Source organism: Curcuma longa, chromosome 6, assembly GCF_044706935.1.
Source record: "Curcuma longa cultivar G26 ecotype Majalengka, Jawa Barat chromosome 6, ITB_CL_G26_1.1, whole genome shotgun sequence".
Taxonomy (NCBI): domain Eukaryota; kingdom Viridiplantae; phylum Streptophyta; class Magnoliopsida; order Zingiberales; family Zingiberaceae; genus Curcuma; species Curcuma longa.
Genome location: NC_133866.1, coordinates 4,088,515 through 4,111,614, shown reverse-complemented (window position 1 = coordinate 4,111,614; position 23,100 = coordinate 4,088,515). Strand labels below are relative to the sequence as shown.

At 38.9% G+C, this 23,100-nt stretch overlaps 4 protein-coding genes and 1 pseudogene across 5 annotated transcripts; all 5 read right to left on the bottom strand.

Annotated features, from left to right (window-relative positions):
* Nucleotides 1–197: 197 nt before the first annotated feature.
* On the bottom strand, nt 198–5,223 carry LOC141830613 (phosphoenolpyruvate carboxylase, housekeeping isozyme-like). The gene is given in 11 exon segments (XM_074718017.1): nt 198–759; nt 876–1,262; nt 1,364–1,829; nt 1,831–2,360; nt 2,466–2,620; nt 2,712–2,799; nt 2,885–2,988; nt 3,123–3,345; nt 3,623–3,707; nt 4,011–4,402; nt 4,908–5,223. Coding segments are annotated over 11 exon segments (2,889 nt in total). The 5' UTR covers nt 5,070–5,223; the 3' UTR covers nt 198–462.
* A 4,538-nt stretch (nt 5,224–9,761) lies between these two features.
* Nucleotides 9,762–13,759, bottom strand: LOC141830706 (trihelix transcription factor ENAP2-like). Of its 2 annotated transcripts, XR_012601985.1 has the most exons (3): nt 12,629–13,759; nt 10,205–10,298; nt 9,762–9,987 (listed from the first exon to the last, which is right to left on the bottom strand). XR_012601985.1 is itself a non-coding variant. In XM_074718123.1 (2 exons), the coding sequence occupies exons 1-2, from the start codon at nt 13,491–13,493 to the stop codon at nt 10,273–10,275; spliced, it is 891 nt and encodes a 296-aa protein (XP_074574224.1). In that variant the 5' UTR covers nt 13,494–13,759; the 3' UTR covers nt 10,057–10,272. The 2 variants fall into 2 exon arrangements, 1 of the variants encoding a protein (XP_074574224.1); XM_074718123.1 differs by lacking the exon at nt 9,762–9,987 and having other exon boundaries at nt 10,057–10,298.
* A 2,434-nt stretch (nt 13,760–16,193) lies between these two features.
* On the bottom strand, nt 16,194–16,830 carry LOC141831228 (uncharacterized). The gene has a single exon (XM_074718641.1). It carries the CDS (start codon nt 16,739–16,741, stop codon nt 16,274–16,276), a length of 468 nt encoding a protein of 155 aa, XP_074574742.1. The 5' UTR covers nt 16,742–16,830; the 3' UTR covers nt 16,194–16,273.
* A 3,034-nt stretch (nt 16,831–19,864) lies between these two features.
* The window catches only part of LOC141830456 (protein tesmin/TSO1-like CXC 5), a 32,859-nt pseudogene continuing 29,623 nt past the window's right edge, over nt 19,865–23,100 (bottom strand).
* On the bottom strand, nt 20,269–23,049 carry LOC141831276 (protein tesmin/TSO1-like CXC 6). Its single transcript, XM_074718681.1, has 4 exons — nt 22,755–23,049; nt 21,383–21,560; nt 20,730–20,777; nt 20,269–20,535 (listed from the first exon to the last, which is right to left on the bottom strand). The coding sequence occupies exons 1-3, from the start codon at nt 22,922–22,924 to the stop codon at nt 20,772–20,774; spliced, it is 354 nt and encodes a 117-aa protein (XP_074574782.1). The 5' UTR covers nt 22,925–23,049; the 3' UTR covers nt 20,269–20,535; nt 20,730–20,771.

The window sequence follows — 23,100 nt, the reverse complement described above, 5'->3', positions numbered from 1 at the left end:
GATGCTATTTTCAATCCCTAGTTTAAGTGTGTGTGTGTGTGTGTCATCTTGTATAAAGACTTGGGATATGATAAACACAACAAATGTGAAAATATATAAATTTTTGGATCACATTGATAAATCTTTCCCTATGCAAAATATAGTAAGCTTCCACAGGGAGAGTGCATAAACCAATAAATAAGCAAAAATACAGATCATTGGCTACAAACATGATCACAATTCAAAACATTAACAAGTTCAGGAAACACATTGTGAGAAAGGAAAGAGTTTTTGCGGTCAGCTTTGTAAGGAAGCTACTATATTTGATTAGGCAACAATGGAGAAAAGCATTTCGGACAACAATGCTCGTCTGACAAGCCTCAATGCTGCTGTGGCGAATTAGCAGCTTACAGGAGAAAGAGAAAGAGAAGCTTGCAATGCCTTATTTATCGATCGGGAACTTGATGACAATAAGTTCATAATTTAACCAGTGTTCTGCATTCCAGCAGCAATTCCTTTCATGGTCAAGATGAGGGTGTCCTCCAGACCAGGGGCATACTCACTGCTGGGGTTGAGTTTCACCAACTCCGCGGCGGGTTTGCTGGACTCTGTGATCTCCTTGGAGAGATGAGGCCTCACATTAACATGGTAGGACGGGTCCCTGATTCGCTTCAAGGTGTAGGCTTGGCAAGCATTCAGAGTCGTGATGTATGCATCTCGCAGACGTAACCTCTGCTTCAAGTATGGATCCCCTTCCAACAGATCTTTGTGCCCGGCAACCTACAAGAATTAGGTAGATGGCACAAATAAAAGAATTAACAAAACCAATTAAAGATGGCACCACTTTTTGCTAGCTTGTTCACGATGATAAACTTAAGAGAGAAAGAAGATTGCACCTGAAGAAGAAGTTGCTTTGTTTCTTCGTAGTTGGCTCTTAGCTGTTCCCCGAATTTCCACAAATCTTCGGAAACCAGCAATTTGTCATATAGAGCAGCTATTCCAGGATCTCCCTTAGCGAAAACCATCTCGACCAAGTCAATGGTGACCCTGAAAAATGGCCATTCATTGTACATTTGCTGAAGAGTTTGAAGATTCTTGGCATCTTTTTGCAAGACATGCTTGAAAGCTGCACGGAAGCCAAGCCACACTGGTAGATGGAACCGTGTTTGTGTCCATGCAAAAATCCAAGGAATTGCACGAAGTGACTCGATGCCCCCACTTGGCTTTCGTTTAGATGGTCGGCTGCCTATGTTCATCCTACCATACTCCAGCTCAGGCGTAGCCTGTCAGTTGTAACAAGAATTGCATTATATATAGGGAAGTAAAAGATCACATGCCAAGTACAGGTAAATGATAGAGTACAAAAGTTAATTAGATCACTCACTAGGCGGAAATACTCAACGAAACGTGGTTCTTGGAAGACAATAGATCGATATTCCTTCGTAGCTAGAACAGCCATTTCATCCATCAATGCACGCCATTCTGGCTTGGGAGAGATGGGGGGACGCATTCCATGTTCGAGTGTAGCAGCTGTGAAACGTTGGAGAGTCCTGAAGCACAAATGTTCCTCTCCGAATGACTGCTCGATAACTTCACCTTGAACTGTAACACGAAGAGATCCATGGACTGTATCAGGCGGCTGAGATAGGATAGCCAGATGAGTAGGGCCGCCACCTCTTCCAACAGTTCCACCTCGCCCATGGAACATGGTTAGTTTTACTCCATACTCATTAGCCACTTTTATAAGCTCTTCTTGAGCTTTATATAACTGCCAGGCTGCAGAAAATCTACCAGCATCCTTCCCTGAATCTGAGTATCCAATCATAACTTCCTGCTTCCCGTTAATTCTTCCTGTACCAATCTATTGAGAAAAGTCTGGCTAAAGCTGCTGGTGCAGCCTCAAGATCTGCAAGTTTCTCAAACAATGGGACTACTCTCAATGGAGTTTTCACATGGCACTCACGCTGCAGCAGCTCGACGGCCAAGACATCTGATGGAGCAGTTGCCATTGAAATGATGTAAGCCCCAAAGTTGTCAGAAGGAAGCTCTGCTATGACATGGAATGTGTCCAAAACATCAGCAACTTCATTTGTCTTCGGTAAGTCGATCCCAAATAAAGGGCGTTTTCCATTAAGTTCCGACAATAGCCACTCTTGACGTTGCTCCTCAGACCATTCACGGTAGGATCCAATTCCCAAGTGTTTAGTAATAGCATCCACAACATCAGTATGCCTGTCTGATTCTTGCCTAATATCAAGTCTGACAAGAGACAGGCCAAAGGTTGACACTTGGCGCAAAAAGTCAAGAAGGCTCCCATCAGCAATTGATCTATCGCCACAGTCACAGAGTGATCGATAGCAGAGTTCAAGAGGCTCTAAAAACTGCAAGAAAGACATCATCACAAAGATTAGTACAGAACAATGGAAAAGTTGGGGGAAAAATTGCACAGGTAAATATTTCAGCTAATATGAGTAGAGGTATAGCACCTGTTCAACATTGGTGAAAGTTGCTTCCTCGGGAATGTCAGAGTATCCATTTGAAAGTAAATGGCGGGACCTCTCACGTGTGCTGTATAATTTATCTCTCACATCACTAAGAACAACACGGTAAGGTTCATTTGGAGGAACTTGCTTCCAGAACTCTGTTGAACGACAAATGGAAGCAAATAACAAGTTACTAAAGCTTAAATGAACCTGATTGTCCACAGAGATATAACAATAAATAAATAGTACCTATGTAGTGCTTTGCATCTTTTTTTGAGGACCGGTGAAGCACATCAGCTCGCACCCGAAGTTCAGTATTGCAGCGCCACATAGACAACTGCAATAAAATAAGTCATCAATAACTTGTGACCACATCAAAAATCTCATTGAATTCAAGTAAACAAAATAAGATCAGTTAATACCTCAAACATCAGATCTTCAATTTGTGCATAGTACAAGTTTGCAGCCATCATCCTGGCCAACAAGCAAACATCCCTTGTCACTTCCGGTGTAACTCTCGGGTTTCCTAAATTCACAAGAAGTTTATAAGAACAATGCAACCAAGTTCTTACTCATGTTCGGGAGTTAGGTCATATGCATTATAGTCATGTATTAGAAAATGAATGTAAGACTTGTCTAAAATCAGCAAAACAGCTTTACCATCACGATCACCACCCATCCAAGATGAAAACTGAATAAGAGGCGCATTATAGGGCACTCTCTCATCTATCCCAATATTTTTCAGTGCTGTATCAACCCGCCGCAAGAATTTGGGGACACCCTTCCATATGGTTTCATGGAAATAGCTCATTCCAGCACGCATTTCATCTTGAGGAGTTGGGGGAGTTCTTTTGATTTCATCAGTTCTGAAGGCAGCTTGAATCTACACGATCACATCAATTAAATAGTAACAGTCATACTTCAAATGGTTGGTTCAGAAATCAATATCTACTGGTGGTGGGATATTTATCTGCACATTAGATACAAACAAGAAAGTCCAGAACTAGAAATATGGAGAACAATATGTCATCGGCCCAATCACGTACAATATATAAAGAAAACAACTTAACTATAAATTGTTTCAAAATACTAAACCTGTTCAATGGAGTTTATACATCAATTGTATGGTGAAGTTAAGCAAGCATGATATGATGGATTACCTCTCTCTGAAGAGCCTCATCAAGCTCTTGCTTGTCATCAGGAGTAATATCTTTCGCATTCAGCTGAGTCAAACAATTCCTAATCCTGAATAAATCATATAAATCACAAATGATAAGTAAGACACCAGTTTTCTTTGTGCTTCCACTCCCAAAGATACCAACTTCGTTTCACTTAAGCTCATCATAGTTAAGCAACCATAAAACATCCAGAATGATGGAGATAAGAAATTACTAAGACAAGATACATTTTTAAGTATTTGTAATGTGGACATATAGTGAGGACTAAAAGAAATATTTCCCAGTGTTAACTGGGCAATCAAACATGATTATGGCAAGTATCTCAAAATGAATTATAAAATGTATATAGTAATTGATAATCTACACAAACCTTGCATGCTTCTGAAGCAAGGATCTTCTGACTGACTGTGTTGGGTGTGCAGTCAAAACCAAATCAACTGTCTGATTTTTCAAAGCATCAAATACCTCTTCTTTGGACTTCTTCAGCAGCACTACAAGGCGCTTAAGTGTTTCCTCTATGTCTGATTCAGTGGTTGCAGAATTTTCATCAGCAAAATCTCCCTTTTTCAGTTTGGTCCTTCTGCGATAGGCGATTTGCACCTCCTCAGCTAAATTAGCCAAGTTAAGCATGTGCGAGAATGATTTTGTGACCACGATTGTATCACCCGCATCCAAACTAGTAAGCACCTTTCCCAGATCCTCTAGTTTCTGGGGCTCAGGCTTGTCTTCATATTCGGCAGAAAGCTCATACAAATTTTGAACCTGGTACCAACAAAAAAAAAAACCCAAGATGAAACAAAGAGTCCAATCTTCTATCAATAAAGATCAACTAGCTCCTTCAGGTTTAATAAAAACAAGATTCAAATAATCAAATCAAATAGTGAATTCCAAAGAATATGAATGCTTGGGCAACAATATAGAAACTTGTATGAGAAAGCTTCTTCGCCACTAGGGCGTTATTTTTGTGGTTCCTACACTCTTGTGCGAAATAATCTAGTTACGAAAGTCAGATCTACAACGCCATCAAATAAAACGAAGAAAGGAACAACATTTACTACTCCAGACAGAAAGCCCGAATGGATCAGCATAGGAATCGTCGAGGAAAAGGAAAAGAAAATTCCAGATGGTTACTACCACCCCCTTCCGACAAATCAATCAGAGTCCACCAAAAATCCATTTTTTTCGCAGATATTACCTTTGATCCAAAAGAGAAATCAAAGATCCAAACAAACCGAAACGCCGAACGACACAAACAGAGTGAGCATACCGTTTCTCTGATCTCCTCGCCGTGGAGATCCTGAAGGATGTCGAGGAAGCGATCCAAGAGGAGCGCGTCGTACTCGACCAACTTGTCGTCCTCGGAGACCTTGGCGGGGGCAAGAAGCCTCATGTGGGCATCAATGGATGCCATTTTCTCCAACTTAGACATCTCTACCTCCGATCTACTCACACCGGTCAAAATTTACGCACCGAGACAGAGAAACCGCGAGCAAGGCGCACGGGACGGCTGCCTGCGAAGAAACCCTTGTTTTCTTCCGCAATCGTCTTCGCGAGGGATCGAGGACGAGCCCGTGCAGCGAGGGGGGAAGCAGCGACGACGCGATACGCTGCCACTGGCCTTGCTGGGTTCTATTTATAGAAAATAACCGACGCTTTATTTTCATAATTATGATAAAATATAAAATAAATTTAAAATGATCGATTTAATTTTATAAAAAATTTTCATTAATTATTAAAATAAATTAAAAAATATAAATGAATTTTAATAGACAATTTAATATCACAAGATTTCAAATAGATTAAATATGAAGCTACCAATTATAATCCTCATTAATTTACTTTTTTCATATATGTTTAATCTTTTATTGAAGAGGACTCTATCTTCCAAATTTTGAATATTCAAAAGATTCAGTAAAATCAAATGATTGATATTTAAAAAATAAATAAATTCAAATGAAATGTAATTATTAGCTTTTAAAATATTGAGTTTTATATTTCTAGTCAAACAATGTGAGAAGTATCAAAAGGGAATATACTTTTTTGTTAACAGAATATATCCAAAATAGTAAATGATACTTATGGCTAATTGTCACTGAATGACAAAAAATATACACAATATCATATTTTTTTTAAATGATAAATATATTATTTTGTTTTAAAAATAGACAAAAAAAAGTTTTAAAAAATGACAAAAAGCCCCACTAATAATTCATAAATAAATTTTAAATATATGTGCCACTATTTTTTATATTTGTTTTTTTTTATAAAACTTTGATGCTTTACAAACTTGTGGCTTAGCCATCTCAAGCAAGCTCATGGTCTAGTTGTGAATTCACGATCGCGACGGCTATGAGCTCACAAGCAAGGCATGAATCGCTTCTAGTGATCGAAGCTCCGAGCTCGCGACTATCATGAGCTTGTGTGTGAGTCATCAATAGCATCGATAAGTCGAGTAATTGAATTGTTTTAAGGTGAACGTGAAGGTTGACGTTTGATTCCATGCGGACTCCATTAGATAGCTTATCGTCTTAATCTTCCTAACTCCTTATCAAACATATTTAATCATTAAAATGACATGATGCCAAATGTGTCATCGAGCACTCTTCATTCAAATTAGTAAAATCAAATTTTTTATATATAAAAAAAATCAGCCAAACATGTGTAAAGCAACGTGGCATGGCATGATGTGAGGCACCAACTACCCAAATTAGTAATAAAAATAATTAATTAAATAATTATTTAAAAATGTCACTCATAAATTTATTATTATAATTTTACCCCTCAATTTGATTGTAGAAGATTTTTGCTATATCTTGTGTCTAATTTAAGTGAATTTAATAGAATGACTAAATGTTCATGAGTAAATTTAGTATTCAATTTGGTAAGAATTTATTTATGTGTTGTTCAATACACATAAAATTATTTAAATAAATAAATTTGTTAAATAACTCATTAAACTAAATAAATAAGTTTGAATACATATGTATTCAGTTCGTTAATAATATTCTTGAATAATGTTCATCAATAAAACTCTTATCAACATGCTAAATAAATAACACGTTCAAAATAAATAAATAAATTTGTATTATTCGACTCAATAATTAAGTTGCTTAAAATGTAAAAAAATTCAAACAATCAAACAAGCTTGAAATGAAAACTTGATAACGTCTAAATAAACCAAGCTCGAACCAAAATAAAGCTTATTAAAAAGAAATCAACTCAAACTTGAATAATCATTTTAATGGCTTGATTCATTTTAAGTTCGACTTGACTTGATTACCTTATCAAATAAACTTGAACATCACAAAGTTTGACTTGAGTTGACTTGTTTATGGCCGATAAAAATTATGTAAAAGGCTTGAGATAAGAATACATTTTTCTCCTACAATTCACCCTTTTAGTAGATTGTGTAGTTACTCATGGAGTACTAACACAATGGTATGTATCTTATTGTACAAGAAGATTGACCTAGTCGTATATAATATATCATCTTTGAGAATGAGTGGCCAAAGAAGCCTCATTGTCGTGAAGCATAAAGTTACAAAGTTATGATTAGCATGGTATCAAATTCTAAACAACATAGACAGAGTGCATAAAACTTGCTTAAAAGGGCTTTCTCGTATCGGAATCTCCTTTTAAGATGCTCCAAGAGGCTTCTTCATCAAACATGTCCCAGCCGAAAGGATGCGTCGCGATCGAAGTTAGCAGATCCACCACGCCAATTTTGCTTTCTCCTGTTCCATTGATTTTATATGCAAAGAAGCCAAAGAAGACCAGCAACACGTGACTGCCATTCATAATTTTTTTTTTATTTATTTTTATTTTTATTTTTATTTTTATTTTTGTCAGTTTGCATTACTTTTGTAACGGTGTTATTTTTGTCATAACAAATCAATATATAGATTTTACCCCCGCCTCCCACGGTTTGAATATCGGACGAAAAGCATTTGTCTATCGTGGGATTATGGATAGTGAACGTTAGACATCGAGTTCATGGTATGAGCACTTCCCATATATTCTAATGATCGATAGAAAATTTCTATAAAATCGGACCAATCTTTTTAGGGTGTAGATTTAGGATTTATTTCAGCAAAAGGTGGAATCTGTCACCTCAGCGATCCTACATGATCAGTCTCATAATCATCTGTGAAGAGGTAAATCGAGAAGCTGTAGTTGGTCATTACAGGGAGGGCATTATCTCAGCTTCGTCAAAATTCAACCCTTGCTCACTTCAACAAGTCTGTCTTGTGCTAACCAATTCAACCATATCCCGAGAGCTAACATTCATTTCAGCAAAAGGTGGAGTTCGCCATCTCAGCTGCCTCACACAATCGGTCCCACGATCATCTGTGAGGAGGTAATCGAGAAGGTACAGTTGATCATGACGGAGGAGAGTATTGCGGAAGCTAGCATTCGTGATTTAACCTACGGTATTTAGGCTAAAAAATAAAAAATTTTAAAAAAAATGACATTAAATATATATATAGGTGTTGGACTGTGATAAGTTGACTAAAAGCATTGTATTGACTAGAGTTGCTTGTAATTGTGGTAAATGTTAGAAGTGGAAAACTCTTTGAATATGTGTTTTTGATCTGTGGTTCTGAGTGAAAGGCGAGCATCTTTAAAGTCAAAGTCAAAAAAGAAAAACAGTGGAGAATTTCATATTCTCCACTCCTCACTCCTCAAATTGAGGAACGTGATGCCTTGGGATGTGATGTGAACATGTTATTAATAATAATTATTGTCATTATTGATGCTTGATTATAAAGTCAAAGGTGATAATATAAACAAGAGATCGATCGTATTGAGAACATTATTTCTTTATCAGTTTGCGATCTCCAATAGTTTGTACTCTTATTGCAAAATGACAAGTTTAGTGGAATTTGGTGACTTTTTTTTAATGTTGTGTTTAGTTAGGCGCGAAGAAATCAAAGATGCACTAGACTTTAAATGTAAGTGATATTATATAAGTAAGAGATCGATCGTTTGAGAATATACTTATCAGTTTGCTAGTTACAATAGTTTGGACTCTTATCACAAAATGTGAAGTTTAGTTGACTTTAACGAATCACATGGATGGATGTGGATCTAGAAATTACAAGTGAGCTAGGTTTTGGATGTGAAAAAATAATTTAAATCAGCTAAATAAAAAATTTATATAAATAATTGTATCTTTAAAAAAACTATAATTGACCATTGTAATAAAAAATATTTTTCTCGATTTTATTAAGATTCTATCTTTGTCTATTATAATAAACAATTCAATCCTATTCCAAAATTAAAGAATATTAAATTTTAAAATTTAAATAAAACAGTTTTTCTTTCTTTCCCTTCCTTTAAATAATAATAACAACGTAAACATATCATATGATCTTCCTAATTAAACAGTTTGAAATCATCAATTAAAATAAAATAAAAATCAGGTCTTCGTTGGTTATTTGAAGTAGTGAATAACTGTAAAAAGCTGCAATTTTTTTTTAGATAAAAATTATGAGTTTTCTTTCTAAATTCTTAAAAGTTTATCACTTTTAACAAGCAAATAATAATAATAATAAAGGTTGTGAGAGCCAAATCAATCTTTAAATTTTAAAATCAAATATCAAAATACTTAAAAATTACAAATTAAAGTCAAATTTGAACTCTTTAGGCTCTCATAATTCAAATTGATTTTCTCTCTCAAATAATTTTAAATTAAAAGATATCTTTTAGATACAAACAAAGACAAATGGATCTATTCATAGAATATTCATTCACGTTGATTGACAATCTAATATAATTCTCAATCTTTTTCATCCAAACTTGAGATCGGACATTGACAATTTTAAATAATGACAAGATATGAAAAAAAAAAGTGGATAATAGGATTTCACATTAAATTTTGCAAATTAAGTGCATGATTGGTGGGGGGAAAGTTAAAACTTACACATGCTCTTTTTGATGTGGAATTGACCTAAGCATGTGCTCCATTTGGTGGTTTGTAGGGTTTGTGGTCAATGGATACAAGATTGCATGGATGGATATCTTTCATGTGCAAATGAATCCTAAATCAAAGCCCACATGGAGTTTAAAGCGGAACTCTTTGAGTTTACGACTTTGAAGTGTTAAAAAAGGACAGCCTGATGCATGAAACTCGAGAAAAATCGGTTCACATTAAACTATTTAGTGACCACACCTACAAACTATGAATGCAAGAAGTTTAAACTATCAGCAGCACTTTAGAATTGTAAAGGGCATGATAATTTTATCAACGATATACCTGTAAGTTTCTAAGCATGCCCAAAATTCTGGAGTCCTCTCCTGAGCCATTTATTTACGATCAGTCATCACTTACATAACTGAATCTGATCCTGTTTAAAAACACTGAATTAGATGAATCGTAAGTCGTCGCGACACCATTAATCTCGAATCATACGATGTTAGAGACAGAACATATGCTGCAAACTCGATTCCTAAACACACAAGGGATGGTTACTTCGGCTAGATGCACAAGACCAAACATCTTTCTAGAGTTAATGAGCTTTAAATAACAGATTAAGTGGCGGCTGAAAAGAGGAGAAGAAAAACCAGTTGCTGTGGAGTCTCATCGATTTCCTGGATCACAAGGATGAAGATGGATGAAACATGGATCCAAGTTACTCGGGATTCTCCATGTAACCATCTGTAACAACAGCAGTATGAGCACAATGTTCAAAAACAATCCAACAGAGATATGAGGCAGCAACAACAAAGAATGTAGATTTAACAACAATCAGAAGGATATGCGAAACAATTTCATTTCTACCTATTTGTTTACTAAGAGCATTTTCATCTCGAGATACCGAGATTCTGTTATATAGTTGATTATAATATAGTAGGAGCTGGGATATAGTGCATAGATGTACACTTGCAAGCACACATGATAATGGACAGGACACTATCATCATCGTGATCATAAAAACACATGTTTATACTAACTATTTGAGATACTTGCAAGCTACAAAAATTTTATCCTGACTTTAGATAGTATATTATATAAAGACCATAAAACCGCCAAATGTTAAAAACATTTCTCCACTGCACCTGGAATTTTGGTTCCATTCTACATTTACAAGTTAAGGAGAATGCATCAACTAGTTTTCAGATAGTGGAGTTGATAATGACAATCTGAATAGTTCTTTTAGTACTTTTTGACCGAGCTTGATAAACAACTTATGGAGAAGCATAGCCAATTTGTCATCACAAAGTATAAATGGATCGGCCAACAATTGCTTGGTCTAGTGGTGAGCGAACTAGATCCAGAAGTCTTTCTGCTAAAGGTCAGGATTTGAATTCTTATAACGGCACTTCCATGGTTTAACCTTGTCGCTGCCACCACCCCGACCAAGAATTATCTTTCATTCAATATGATGTGAGGATTCCTCATGATCAAAGACTAAAACAAAGTATAAATGAATTATTGGCTTGCTTCCTAACATCTTAAACTTTGGAGACAAGTGATCACTCAATCAAAACCTATCATAGTTTTAAAGAAGAAAATCCTAAGCTTGTATCTTGATATTTAGGAAAAGTTAAGTAAACATTTAAGAGCTAACATGTGTTGAGCTCAGCCAAGTTTAGTCCAATTCCTTAGTTCACACGTCAAGGGGAGTGTTTAAAATATAAATGTATAAATTAAACTGTTTCATAACGATCTATTAGGTTCTTTGGATAAATACACTCGATCAATAACAAAAGGTGAGATCGTAAAGTCCAATTATTAAGAATCAGTTATATGGATCTTATCTTGCAATGAGCTCTATAGATGATTATATCACTAGTGATAATCAAGTCAACTAGTGATCAATCAAATTTAACACCAAGCATATTGATGTGGTCATCAGATATTACAAGAAAAACTGCTATTGTTAGAAAGTCAAAAGCATTACAAAACAAATAGTTATCGTTAGAGAGTCAATCTCAACACAGCCAGCAATGAATGATATATCTTATAAACTGACTTGGATCCTTAAATTTAAAACTAGTATATTTTCACTTTCCTAATGTACGCACGTCCATCTGTTATAACATGGAGTAGTTACATCGTTGCGTTCAAAGGAGAAATCATGAAAGAATTCCTAGTTCTTACATTGAAATGGGAAAGACATTACCCTGGCAAGTATCAGAGAGAGCAAACCAAAGCAAGCATGCAGGGTGTTTATTAGTTGAAGCATTCAAATGACTCATTCAAAGTTGGCACAGTAGACTAGCACATTTGCTGCATTGAAATGGGATAGGCCTTTCCTTGACGAGCATGAGGAAGAGCAAAGCTTAAGGAAGCCTGCAGGGTATTTTTCGTGAAAACTTTCAAATGACTTATTCCATGCTGGTGTGTAGCAGGCCAACACATTATGCAACAATATATGGTCACTTTATCATCGACAATTAGAAATCAAACCACCCTTAACAATGCCTATTAATGAATTGGGAAGAAAAACAACTCAAGCTAGCGCGACTATAGAAACTAATGACTTCTTACTTTTCCACGAGTATCCTAATTCTCTTGGACTATTCAAGCATTGACAACAACAGTTACTTCATTTTTGCTAAATTATATGGATAGAGTGAGGTTAACTTTATGATCCATGAAACATAAAATGGAAGCTTTTTCGCTTTGTCTAGCTTATCTACTAATTTGAATTTGATCCCTACAAGAACCAAAGGATAAAACTGATAAATGTTTACATTTTTTTCCTATTTCATAAATGTAACCAATTCAACAAGATTGCTAAAGAAAAATCGATAATGAATACAACTTATAGACCCAAATAGAACTTGATATCAATGATCAAGTGCCCCCAAGTGCTGATGTGTGTAATATCGATGTTCATATCTAAACTATGACAAAAAGGAAGTGAGTAAGTCTTTGATATAATGAAGAAAAGTAAAAAATTATGAGGCTACAGAGACAATACAAAGTTTATAAGAATCAGTTACAAAAAGATAAGAAGGGAGGAAAGCCAGCAAGCTTACCGGCATCACCTCGCTTGGTGCGCTTAATCTTCACAAGCTGTACCTGTGAATCCACAAGCATCTGCATCCGCCGGATCTCTAGCTCCTTGGCAAACTCCATTCTCTTCTTCTCTATTTCCATCGTCTGCTGCTGCTTCTCCACCTCAACCCTCTCATATATCTCGGAAAACCTCTCCATCGCCTTCGCAAGCTCACGGATTCCATCCCCCTCCCCTATAGGCCTCTTCCATCCCCATCCAGATCTGTCCGGAGATCTAGACGGCGATCCCAAGTCCTCGTCATATTCCTCATAATCGTCCTCCTCCGCTGCAGCCGCAGCAGCAGCGGCCCTCCGGAAGATGGAGTCCGCCAGAGAAAGGGAGGGCGCCGTGGGACGCTTCTCCTTCAAATTCAACGGCCGGACGGCGGCCGCCGCAGCAACCGGCAAAGGCGCGCCCTTTCGTTGGTACGGGAGCGGCAAGGCTAGCGGAGGCGACAAAGCACGCTTCTTCACAGCGGGAGCAGACGCCGACGATCCAACGAGCGCATCGAGGCGGGCGAAGAACGGCCACTGGCTGCCGGCGGCTCCCGACCCGGACCCGATCCGCCCCTTCTCCACCTTGTACTTCTTCTTCAGCGTGTCGATGCGGTTCTTGCACTGCACGTCGGTGCGAGGCGGGCGGCGCCCGGTGGCACCGCGGCGGGAGTTGACGGCGACGGCGACCTCCTGCCAGTGCTTCTGGCGGAGGTTCCCGCGGTTGAGCTCGAGGTAACGGTCTCCCCATGCATCCACCAGCGCCGACGTCTCCCCCTCGCTCCAGCAATCCTCCCGGTACGGCAAGCCCGGGTTCGCCGGCCGAGAAGCGCCTGCCTCCTTCCCCTCCATCAGATCCAAATCCCCAGATCTAGATCAGATCCGATCCGATCGCCGCCGCCCTCTCTTTCCCTTCTCTTATTCGGTTGTCGTGTAGCTGACGGAAAGAGAGAGGGGGCGGCAGGTGGCCAGGGGAGGGGAGGGGAGGCACGTGAGGGGGGGCATGCGAGGGAGCGAGCGAGATGCAGTCGCCGTGCGGCGACGTTGTCGCGGGGTCCATGCGGGAGACGGGGTCTCACCGCCGTTGGTTTTGGGTGGTTGACGGGGAAGGCGGGGAGGCGAGTTAAATTAATGGCGGGGCGGGGAATAAAGACGAGGGAGGCGGCCACCGGGAGCAGCCGGTAAGGGCGGGAGGGTTGACCGGATTAGATCGGGCAGCGACCCAGCCGGTTTGGGGTTATCGACCGGAGGTGCAGGTCGATTCCGGGTTTCGGGGTTTTGGGGTTTCGGGGTTAGGGTTACGGTGGAGTAGTTTAGGGTTTAGGGTACGAACGAGAGAGAGAGAGAGGGGGGGAGACCTCTGAAGTGGGGACCAGGCGAAAATGGAAAAGAATCTGATAGATCTCTGAAGATCTACCGTATCGACCGGATGGCTGCGAAGGAAATCCCAAAACTCACCACCTTGTGCAAAATACTCTCCACCATGTTCGGACAAAACCTAGAATCGGACAAAGTCCCCAGCTTGGCCAGGGCACTAGATAAACATAGGAAAAAGTTTTGAAAGGACACCTTTTTATTTTTATTATCATACAAAAAAATATTTTTATCTTTGATATGGGATGATAGTTAAAGAGCTTACGAAGATGGAAGTCAAAAGTCAAGATGTACTTGAACCAAGTCAAATTGAACTCGAGAGCACAATGTAAGCGTGGGCTTAACTTAGACCCGACTCCTCTGAACTCGGTCGCTCCCGACTACTCCAAACATGACCATTCAGGCGCTCCTCTTGACTTCCTCTGGGATCTGATCCTTTCCAGAAGCCTAAGTAGAGAGGACATGGATAACTAAGGACATAACATGATACCCACGGGTGGAGCCACCTTTGTAGCTACCCGAGTTATAGTCTGGGTCTGACGACATTGAAAAGGAAAAAAACTTAAATTTATCGATGGAAGGAAAGAAAATTTAAAAAAACGAAGAAGGTAGCTTGGGGTGTATCATTGACGTAGCTCAAAGTTCGGGATCAGTCCGAGTAGATCACTTGCGATGGCTCTGCCATTGATGATACCCCCTTACCAAAACATTGTCACGTGTGAGGGGGGACCCGACAGAACATGTGGCTAAACATGGCCTTCTCTCGATTAGGGCGTGGCTTAGTGGGGACATAGGATAGACATTGTCTTTCCCACTAAGGAGGTGGTATAAAAGAAGAGTTACTCATGCAAGACGAAGGTACATCTATGTTCCTTCCTTCTTCTCGATTCTCTAACTTCCTATCTAATTTAAACATCAAAGTGGTTGTGTCTAGATCTATCTTGATCTCCATTCTAACTTCTTGTTGAGTGTTTTAGAGCTCCAAGAAGTTGCCAGACAGTTGAAGTCCATTTAGAAGACAATCTGCTCCAAGTGGTTCAAACGTTCACAAGGGCATAGCTACCTTATAAGCTACCCGAGCTATAGCCCAGAGGTCCAACAACGTTGGAGAAAGGAAAAAGTTTGGATTTACGGACGAAAGAAAAGAAAATTTGAAAGAACGAAGAAGGTAGTCCAAAGTGTTGCATCGACATAGCCCACAATCCGGAATCATCCCGGATAAATCACCAAGGCTAGCTCCGCTGAATGTTCATGATCTCATACGGGAACAATCTTAATATTATTGTAATAATTTTGATTAAAATTATTTTATATCAGAGTAATCTCGACCAAACACACTATAACAACATTGGACAAAAGTATCGACATCACTTCAATTGACGTGCACAACTTCCAAATTAGGGGCCATGTTAGCAAGCTCCATTCCGTCGATATCTAGCCCATCCCTAACCTCCATTCTGTTCGAGTTCAACTTCGATCCGATGCTATTGGCGTAGATATCAGGAAGAAGAAAACTTTACTGCATCAGTATCTATCTATCTATCTATCTGTTCCACCACTAAATTAACAGATATCTGTTTAGCTTTGGACCTTCTTCTTCTTCTTCCTCCTTTTCCTTTTGAAGCAGTCGCGAGTAGAACCCCACAAGGCCACTGCTTTCGCCAAAAAGTCGAGGATAAATTAAGGTGCCAGAAGGCCAAAAGGGAGGGACGAGTCAGATCAGTGAGCCAGCTTTTGATCAGTGCACATGAGCTGGAGTGAGGAAGATTTAAGATATCTTCTTCTTCTTCTCCTTCGACTCGGCAAATTCATTTGTAATTCTATAATTGTCCGGTGCAACAACTGAAAGCGACCTGAAAACTCCATTAGAATGGCAGGGAAGGACCAGCTCGATCAGCATTCAGTAACAGTCAAACAAGATCACCCTTCTTCCACTCAAAGATTTAAAGAATAGAGTATGAGAGACCCATAGCGAGACTGGGGCCGATGAAGCCCTCAATCATTGCAACATTCAACAACCATAAAGGAGAAAGAAAAGGAAAAGATAGAGCAGTGAACGAAGTGGGGGCACCCTTTTTCAATTTTCTTTTGAGTAATTTTTATAACGAGTGTTTGAGCATCGATCGACTTGGCTCCACTCTCACACACAAGATTTTGTGATCCAACACGCAATCCAAGTAGAGATGAAGTAAATCTATGATTTTGAGATTATAATTTGATTAACAAACGATAGGAAATCACAGGGGCTGTGCTCTGTTTCAGAGCTCCATGGAGGTCTCGGAGATGCTGTCCAAGTGCGGCCGCCAGACGCCCACCCGACCGCGCCGCCTCTCTCTGTACCCCGCCGACACCTTCTCCGACAGGATCTCTGATAGGTACCGCTCGTTCAGCTCGCGCATGGCCGCGCTGTCGGCCGCCTTCCTCCTCGCCTTCTTCCTCCGCCGCCGTGCCGCCGCCACCTCCGCCGTCTCGAGGGGGACCAGGAAGTAAATCCTGCCCCTCTCGAGCTCTGCGTCCGGCGGCAGCGTGACGGCCTTGGTGGCCTCGGCGCCGTCGGGCGGCCGACGGAGAACGTGGTGGGGGTGCGCCCGCATGACGTCGCCGGCGGTCACTGCGCTGCGGATCTCCTCCACGCGGCCGGTGGCGTGCACGATGCGCACCACGTCGAGGGCGCCGCACGGCAGGATGCAGGCGATGCAGCACCTTATGGCCTCCCTCATGGCCATAAGAAAACAGGGGAAAGCAGAGCAGAAACAGGACCGAAAACAGAGCAAACAAGTGAAATGAAGAAAAGCAATTAAAAGGCCTGGGGTGCTCTTGAAAGAGCTTAAGTTTATAGTAACACTCACACTCACACTCACCCACTTTTGATGGATAAAGACTTGAGAACTTAGGGATTGCGGAGAAATCGCCCTTAACCTATTAGCACGTATAGAACATGATATTCGCGGTTTGAATCTCAGCTACGATGCACTTAGAATATTTTCGACATTGACTGTTGGTGTGTAGTTACGGGTGTTTCTGGATTTACTCTGATGGTCGATGGAAAACTTATATAGAATCAGATCGGTTATTTTTTAAATTAATTGAATCGTAAAAATTTGATATCTGAATAGGATAGAAGGTCCTTTATAAAAGAATGTATTCCATAGGGATACTAAAAGGTAATTGAATCAAATCAAAATTAAATTTAAAATGACTTAAATAGTTATTTAAATTTTATTTATTTTTTAAACTTGAGTTATCAAATCTATAATTTGAATTGTTTGAAATTTTATATTTTTAAGATTATTTAGTTGATCAGTGAACTTATTATTTATTTTGAAATTTTTTTATTTATTTAAAAGTTTAATAAAAAATTTATTTATAAATATGATTCATAAATTTTATTTGTGCATATTATTTATGAATATTACTCATGACCCATCATTTACGATCTCTATTGATGAACATTTTTGAATTTAACATATATTTATTCATTTTTATTTAATGAATTATTCAAGTTTTTTTATTTAATTGAGTTTTTGTATATTTAACGAGTATAAATAAATTCTTATTAAATCAAATATCAAATTTGCTCACCAACATTTAATTCATTTATAGGCTAGTATTCGATATGCGTATGAAACATAACAACTTTTTTCACATATAAAAAGTGAAACATATATAGGGACTCCTAAGGGTCAAAACAACAAAAGGCCTCCTTAAAAAGGGGCATTCCTTGCACAACTAGATCACAAGAGAAAACTTTCACCGCTAAATTCCTTTATGTATGATCGCGCAAAAAGGACATCTCTTTGTTTGTTTTTGAACCTCAAAGTGAATTTGTGCATAAATCTTAAAGTATCTATCAATGAGACTCAACCGAAAGCTCATGTCGCGTTGAATTGCCCGTGGACCCCCAAGGAAAAGCTCGCATCACATTAAGTTGATCAATCTATCGATAGATAGATAATGGAAGATGTGCACGAAATCAAACCAAGTCATTTAGAAAGAAAAAAAAAGAAACCTATGGGTTGGAGCACATGGATGTGGACAAACCAATGCACATAGACCACAATGAAGAAGAGAGACCACACTTTGTGGATCATGAGGAGATTGCTACCCCACTTGGCAACACTGATCAAAGGAACTGAAACCCTCTTGAGTTGTTTAATGGAGTGCACAAAACAGAGGCCAATTTGCCAAGGACAAACAGTAGTGGACTTGCCATATTTAAGGCCGCCATTCTATTCCTTCCATAATAATGCTCCCAAACCCCCTTTTTTTTTAAGCATTGGGATGTGCCTTTTGCGCGAGGAGTGTCTATGCGATACATCCTCTCGTATTCGTGTTAAATGAGTATCATTGCGTGATCCGGTTGAGATTAGGAGATGGGTTGACCTTTTGAGAGATCGGAGCAGTTTGAGCACCACAAATAGGTCAGGCGTGGGTTATTTCCTTTATTTTATTATCGGATCGGTAGTTAATTGAGTCGGTGAGTGATCGAGAAGCCTTTAGATAGAGTAATGATAAACAGGGGTTGTTTGATGTCGATCTAGGGCATAAGTATGTTAAGTTTCGACGAAGATCAAGGGGAATGGCGACCACTCGGTCTTAGATCCAAAACTCTATACATGACCAACAAACAGGTTGGGACACTGCAACCACCAAATAGAGTTAGAAAGGAGGTCGAAGCGGACCTTGATTAAAACCCTATGACACTCAAATTAGGCACAAGAGGAGAAAAAGATCAAATGAAATGGCTAGCTCGTAGAAAAATAATCTCATGTACTTCTACCTATAGGCATTCTTTGTTGACATGGTCCCTTTATATTCTCTGTCACGTTATTGCATTTCTTTAGTCCACGTCTGCAAAAAGGTATCTTGAATTCAGTATAGGACCGAACCACTTTGTTGACTGAGTCTTATGTCTATCATGTGTTCCCTATGCGTTCTCAAAACGTGTCCAAACGGCATAGGTGAGTTGGTTACGACGCAGCAGACTTGCTAGAAATTTGAGGGCAAGGGTTCGAATCCTGGCGTGTCGTACCAAACCAGACAACCCATACTCTCCTTAGTCCACATCGGATCACATCCCAACGTAATCAACTGCACTTTCTCGATTTACCTCGTCACAGATGACTCACACTAGGGATTGAACTGAGTTGCTCGTTGACTTCTCTGTGAATCTAGAGTTAGATTCTGTGTGTGTATCTGGGAGAGAGTCAAACACTATGGGAAGATCACACTAGAGATTGAACTGAGCTTTGAACAGCAGTCAAAGTTCAAGTTCGCTGTAAGGTGAGATAATGAGGCCGTGGCTGTCATATCATGAAGGTGATGGAGTTGTTGAGCTATCTTTGTCAGTTCTACGTGGCCAATTTGGTAGTGTTCTTCCAAAAATCTACGTGGTGAATTTAAATATAATATTTTATTATTCTTATTAAGAATTAGTATTTGTTAATTTTTTAACTTATCCATATTAAGTCGTTAATGTGGTAACATTATGTCGACTTAATAATGTTTAATTTAACCATCAACCTAAGGATAATCTGCACCAACAACTACAATCCTTGGCTCTACCAACTGAGCTAAGATCGATATTAATATAAAAGTTAACTAATTGTTTATGATATATTTTAACTGAAATCCCAATAAAATTATGTATGAAATGAGAGTTAATTGGAAACATATTAGTAAATCCACAACAAGTCCACAGCCTGTGCAGTTCTAATACGATTGCAAATTAGAGGAGAATGTGATGAAGACCAGATACAATGAAGTATATATACAATAATCACTTGTATGAACTTAAAGGATGTATAAACTATACTGGGGAATTAAAGAAAGTTGAAATATACTCCATCAACTGATTTTGAGCTTGTACTAGCATTTTGCTGCACAACAATGATTCAGAAATGACCTTTGAGAAGTGCTGTGTTTTATTCTCCCTGGTTGTTGCATCTCTGCTTGCTCAAATTGAAGCTTCATGTCTTCATTTCGTAGGGTTTGCAGTCAGTCCAACTGGTGGACATTTTTCTGCAAGTAGATGTTGCACCAATGCAACATCAATGATCCAGTAATGACCTTTAAGAAGTTATTTTTGCTCTTTTCCTGGTTGTTTGTACATCTCGGCTTTCGCAAGCTTAAGCTTCATGTCTCCATTTCCTAGGGTTTGCAATCCAACTGGTGGACATATGTTTGTTGAATAAGCAGGGCTTGACGTCCTTGTCAGAGGTATCTCCACAGTAGTAGCTTGAACTGAAGTTCTAGCAATGCTGTAAAGAGCTGATTCCATATGAAGAGCTCTTTCATGCATGGAGGACATGGATTTGTGTTTCTCTTCTGCAACACATCGGATCAGCTATACTTCCAAAATTCATAATGTTGAAATAAAATATATACCATCATAATCTACTAAATATTCAGTTGGATAATCGATAGTCCTTATTTTAAATCTTTCTGACTCTGTCATAATCTGAGTGTGCAGAACATTCAACTTGGCCTTCCAGCACGGATGACTCCTCAATTTGTCTATCTGAACAAGTAATTGGCAAGTAAATATGTGAATAAATCCAATGAAAACTCTTATCAATGTGAGGAAAATGATGTGAACAAAGCCCTGACACTTTTCTTAGCCACTAGTATGTTTCAATTTTTTTTTTTTTGAAATACTACTGCACTAGATGATTATTTGTTTCCTTTTATCTACTTGTATTGTATCAGGCATACCAGCAACAATTTTGGCAACCTCTACAGCACCATCACCAAAAGTTAGATCTGCCATAGCAAATAAAGGCTAGATATCAAACGTTTCTGAATTATCAAATAAAGACAGAAATATGTGAGCACTGGCAGCCCCGTTTAGGGCTGCATGCTGATGATCACCACGGAAGAGAGCTTTCCTCAGAGTTTCTACAGTCCAAGCATTTGCAATTTTCAGAGCAGAGAATTTTGGCTCGAAAGCACTCACAATATAATTACTTATTGTTCTTTAATGTTGTCATGGAGCTCAATTGAAAAGATAAATAAGCATATGACATCTCTTGTTTCTATTCCATCATATTTTGTAATTAATTGAACATTTGGAATAAGTTTATAACCAAGTCTCTGATCCACTATTTCAACAATTCGAGAAATGCAATAAAATAGAATACAACATTTGAGTTACAAAGTGATGGACAAGACATTATGGCATTGGATGTTGCCTAGAGTGTGCTTGTATAGCACAGTTCACCTTTTTTTTCTTCTCATTTTTGATTGAAGAGCACCTTGCACAGTTTGTCTTTCTTTAAGTCAAATGACTAATCACAAATGGAGCTCTCACTTGTATATACATTTCAATTTATGTAGGTAAACTGAAATAAAGCAAATCTTGTACTTACCATACTATCTCGAAGTGTCTGTGTACTACTTCCAATCTTAGGCCTAAAAGCATTAGGATTGCGTTCTAGAGTAGCTTCAACAGCCACATGCCTAACACTTTCATTGTCAACATTGTTACAACAGTTTGTACACTTGCATCCATCACAATAAACTCCAGCTGCAAAACACTCGCAACACCTACATGCAAAAATGAACAACAAAGGACAATGAGAAAGTTTGGCAATGGGGGGATATAGGAATAACTTTATGATCCATCAATTAATAGTCATGCTGAGTTATATTATAAGAAAAACATAATATGGATCCTTCTAACTACTATTTTTTTCATATTTCTGCATCTGAACCTTGCATCATTTCAGTAACAACTAAAGGGTTCCAGAACAACTTGTTGGATATCTGATAAGTAATATTCATGTGTGTATGACAAGTGAAAGCTCAAACATAGTTTCCATGCTCGTAAACAATCAACTGCAAGGCTGCATATTTCTGTTGGCTGATAATAGCTGGTGCATGGAGCAGTTCCAGTGAAGATGACCTTGATGAAATAATAATGCTAACCAAGAATTAGCAGCCCACAAGTAACAGATCTTAAATGCAAAGTTATCACATAATATAAACAGCCTAGACCCAAAATATGACCTGGGTTTTACTAATAATGTAGTTTTACATAGATTACAATAGAGGATAAGATTCATCTAACTGACTGCAAGTAGTTTGGACACAGCTTCTTATGTTGACCTCCAATCTGAGTATCAGATAAGTTGAAACACTTCACAACAAATGACCATTGCACTTACAGCTTCAAGCATTTAGTTCTTCTTTCTTGTTGGTGTACCATTATATCTTTTGTATCGTATGCTGGTTGTGAATCCTGTGATCATGGCTTAGGTGATTCTGGCTTGCTGAAGAGGTTTACAGTAAGATATTAAGCCATTTTTGCAAGTTTTAAATATAATAAATGCAGACATCAGGTAAGGATAAAGCTTCAAGTCCACACCAATGAGAATGCTAAAAGGAAAGATGAGATTGAATTAAGTGAAGCCCTTAGGAAGAGTCCTTGTGAAAGAATGCTCAGACTTAAAAAGTATTCCAACCATTCTCAAAAAGGAGCGTCTTCCATTGCAAAGGTGTCCTATGCAACTATTTCAGAAATCTCTTCCTTTTTTCTCAGTAGAATAAAGCTATCCATTTTATACGTGTATTAACACAGGTTATGGTCTCCAATTCTACCAATATTTGAATATGAACAAAAGGAAGGAACTTCTGAGATCATTCTTCCAACTAGATACAGAATTCAAAAGAAAAAACAAAGTCAAAAAGTCTTCTGTGATAGAAGCATGAAGCAAGAAAACCCCTAGGAAGTACGGACACCTCGAGAATATGCGAGGAAGCGGCCGCTGTTGCTGCGACGGCTCAAGGACCGATGACTCAGTCGCCGAAGAGGGGCCTCCGCTGCCCTCTGCGGCTGTGAAATCCAGCTGGCGGACGAATTTTCTCGGAGGGAAATCAGACGACGCTGCAGGTTGAGCACTTTGCTCCATCTACGACCATCGACCACCGATTCGATGATCAAATTTTAATCAAGGCCGCCAATTCTTACCCTCCCAATTCAACTCCTCCCTCATGGAGTCCGGCCGCAGCTCAGGGATCGACCGAGAACCCCGAAGTGGAGAGAGCGGCGAGAAAGAGGAACTCGCTACAATTTTGATTTTTAGTC

What these genes read in the sequence shown, in the direction of transcription:
- LOC141830706 (XM_074718123.1), bottom strand. Translation starts at nt 13,493, where the DNA reads ATGGAGGGGAAGGAGGCAGGCGCTTCTCGGCCGGCGAACCCGGGCTTG. An exon ending in CACCAAGCGAGGTGATGCCG is followed by an intron (nt 10,299 to 12,628) that starts GTAAGCTTGCTG and finishes CTGTTGTTACAG; the next exon opens with ATGGTTACATGGAGAATCCC.
- LOC141831228 (XM_074718641.1), bottom strand. Translation starts at nt 16,741, where the DNA reads ATGGCCATGAGGGAGGCCATAAGGTGCTGCATCGCCTGCATCCTGCCG.
- LOC141831276 (XM_074718681.1), bottom strand. Translation starts at nt 22,924, where the DNA reads ATGGAGCAAAGTGCTCAACCTGCAGCGTCGTCTGATTTCCCTCCGAGA. An exon ending in CTTCCTCGCATATTCTCGAG is followed by an intron (nt 21,561 to 22,754) that starts GTGTCCGTACTT and finishes TTTTGCATGTAG; the next exon opens with GTGTTGCGAGTGTTTTGCAG.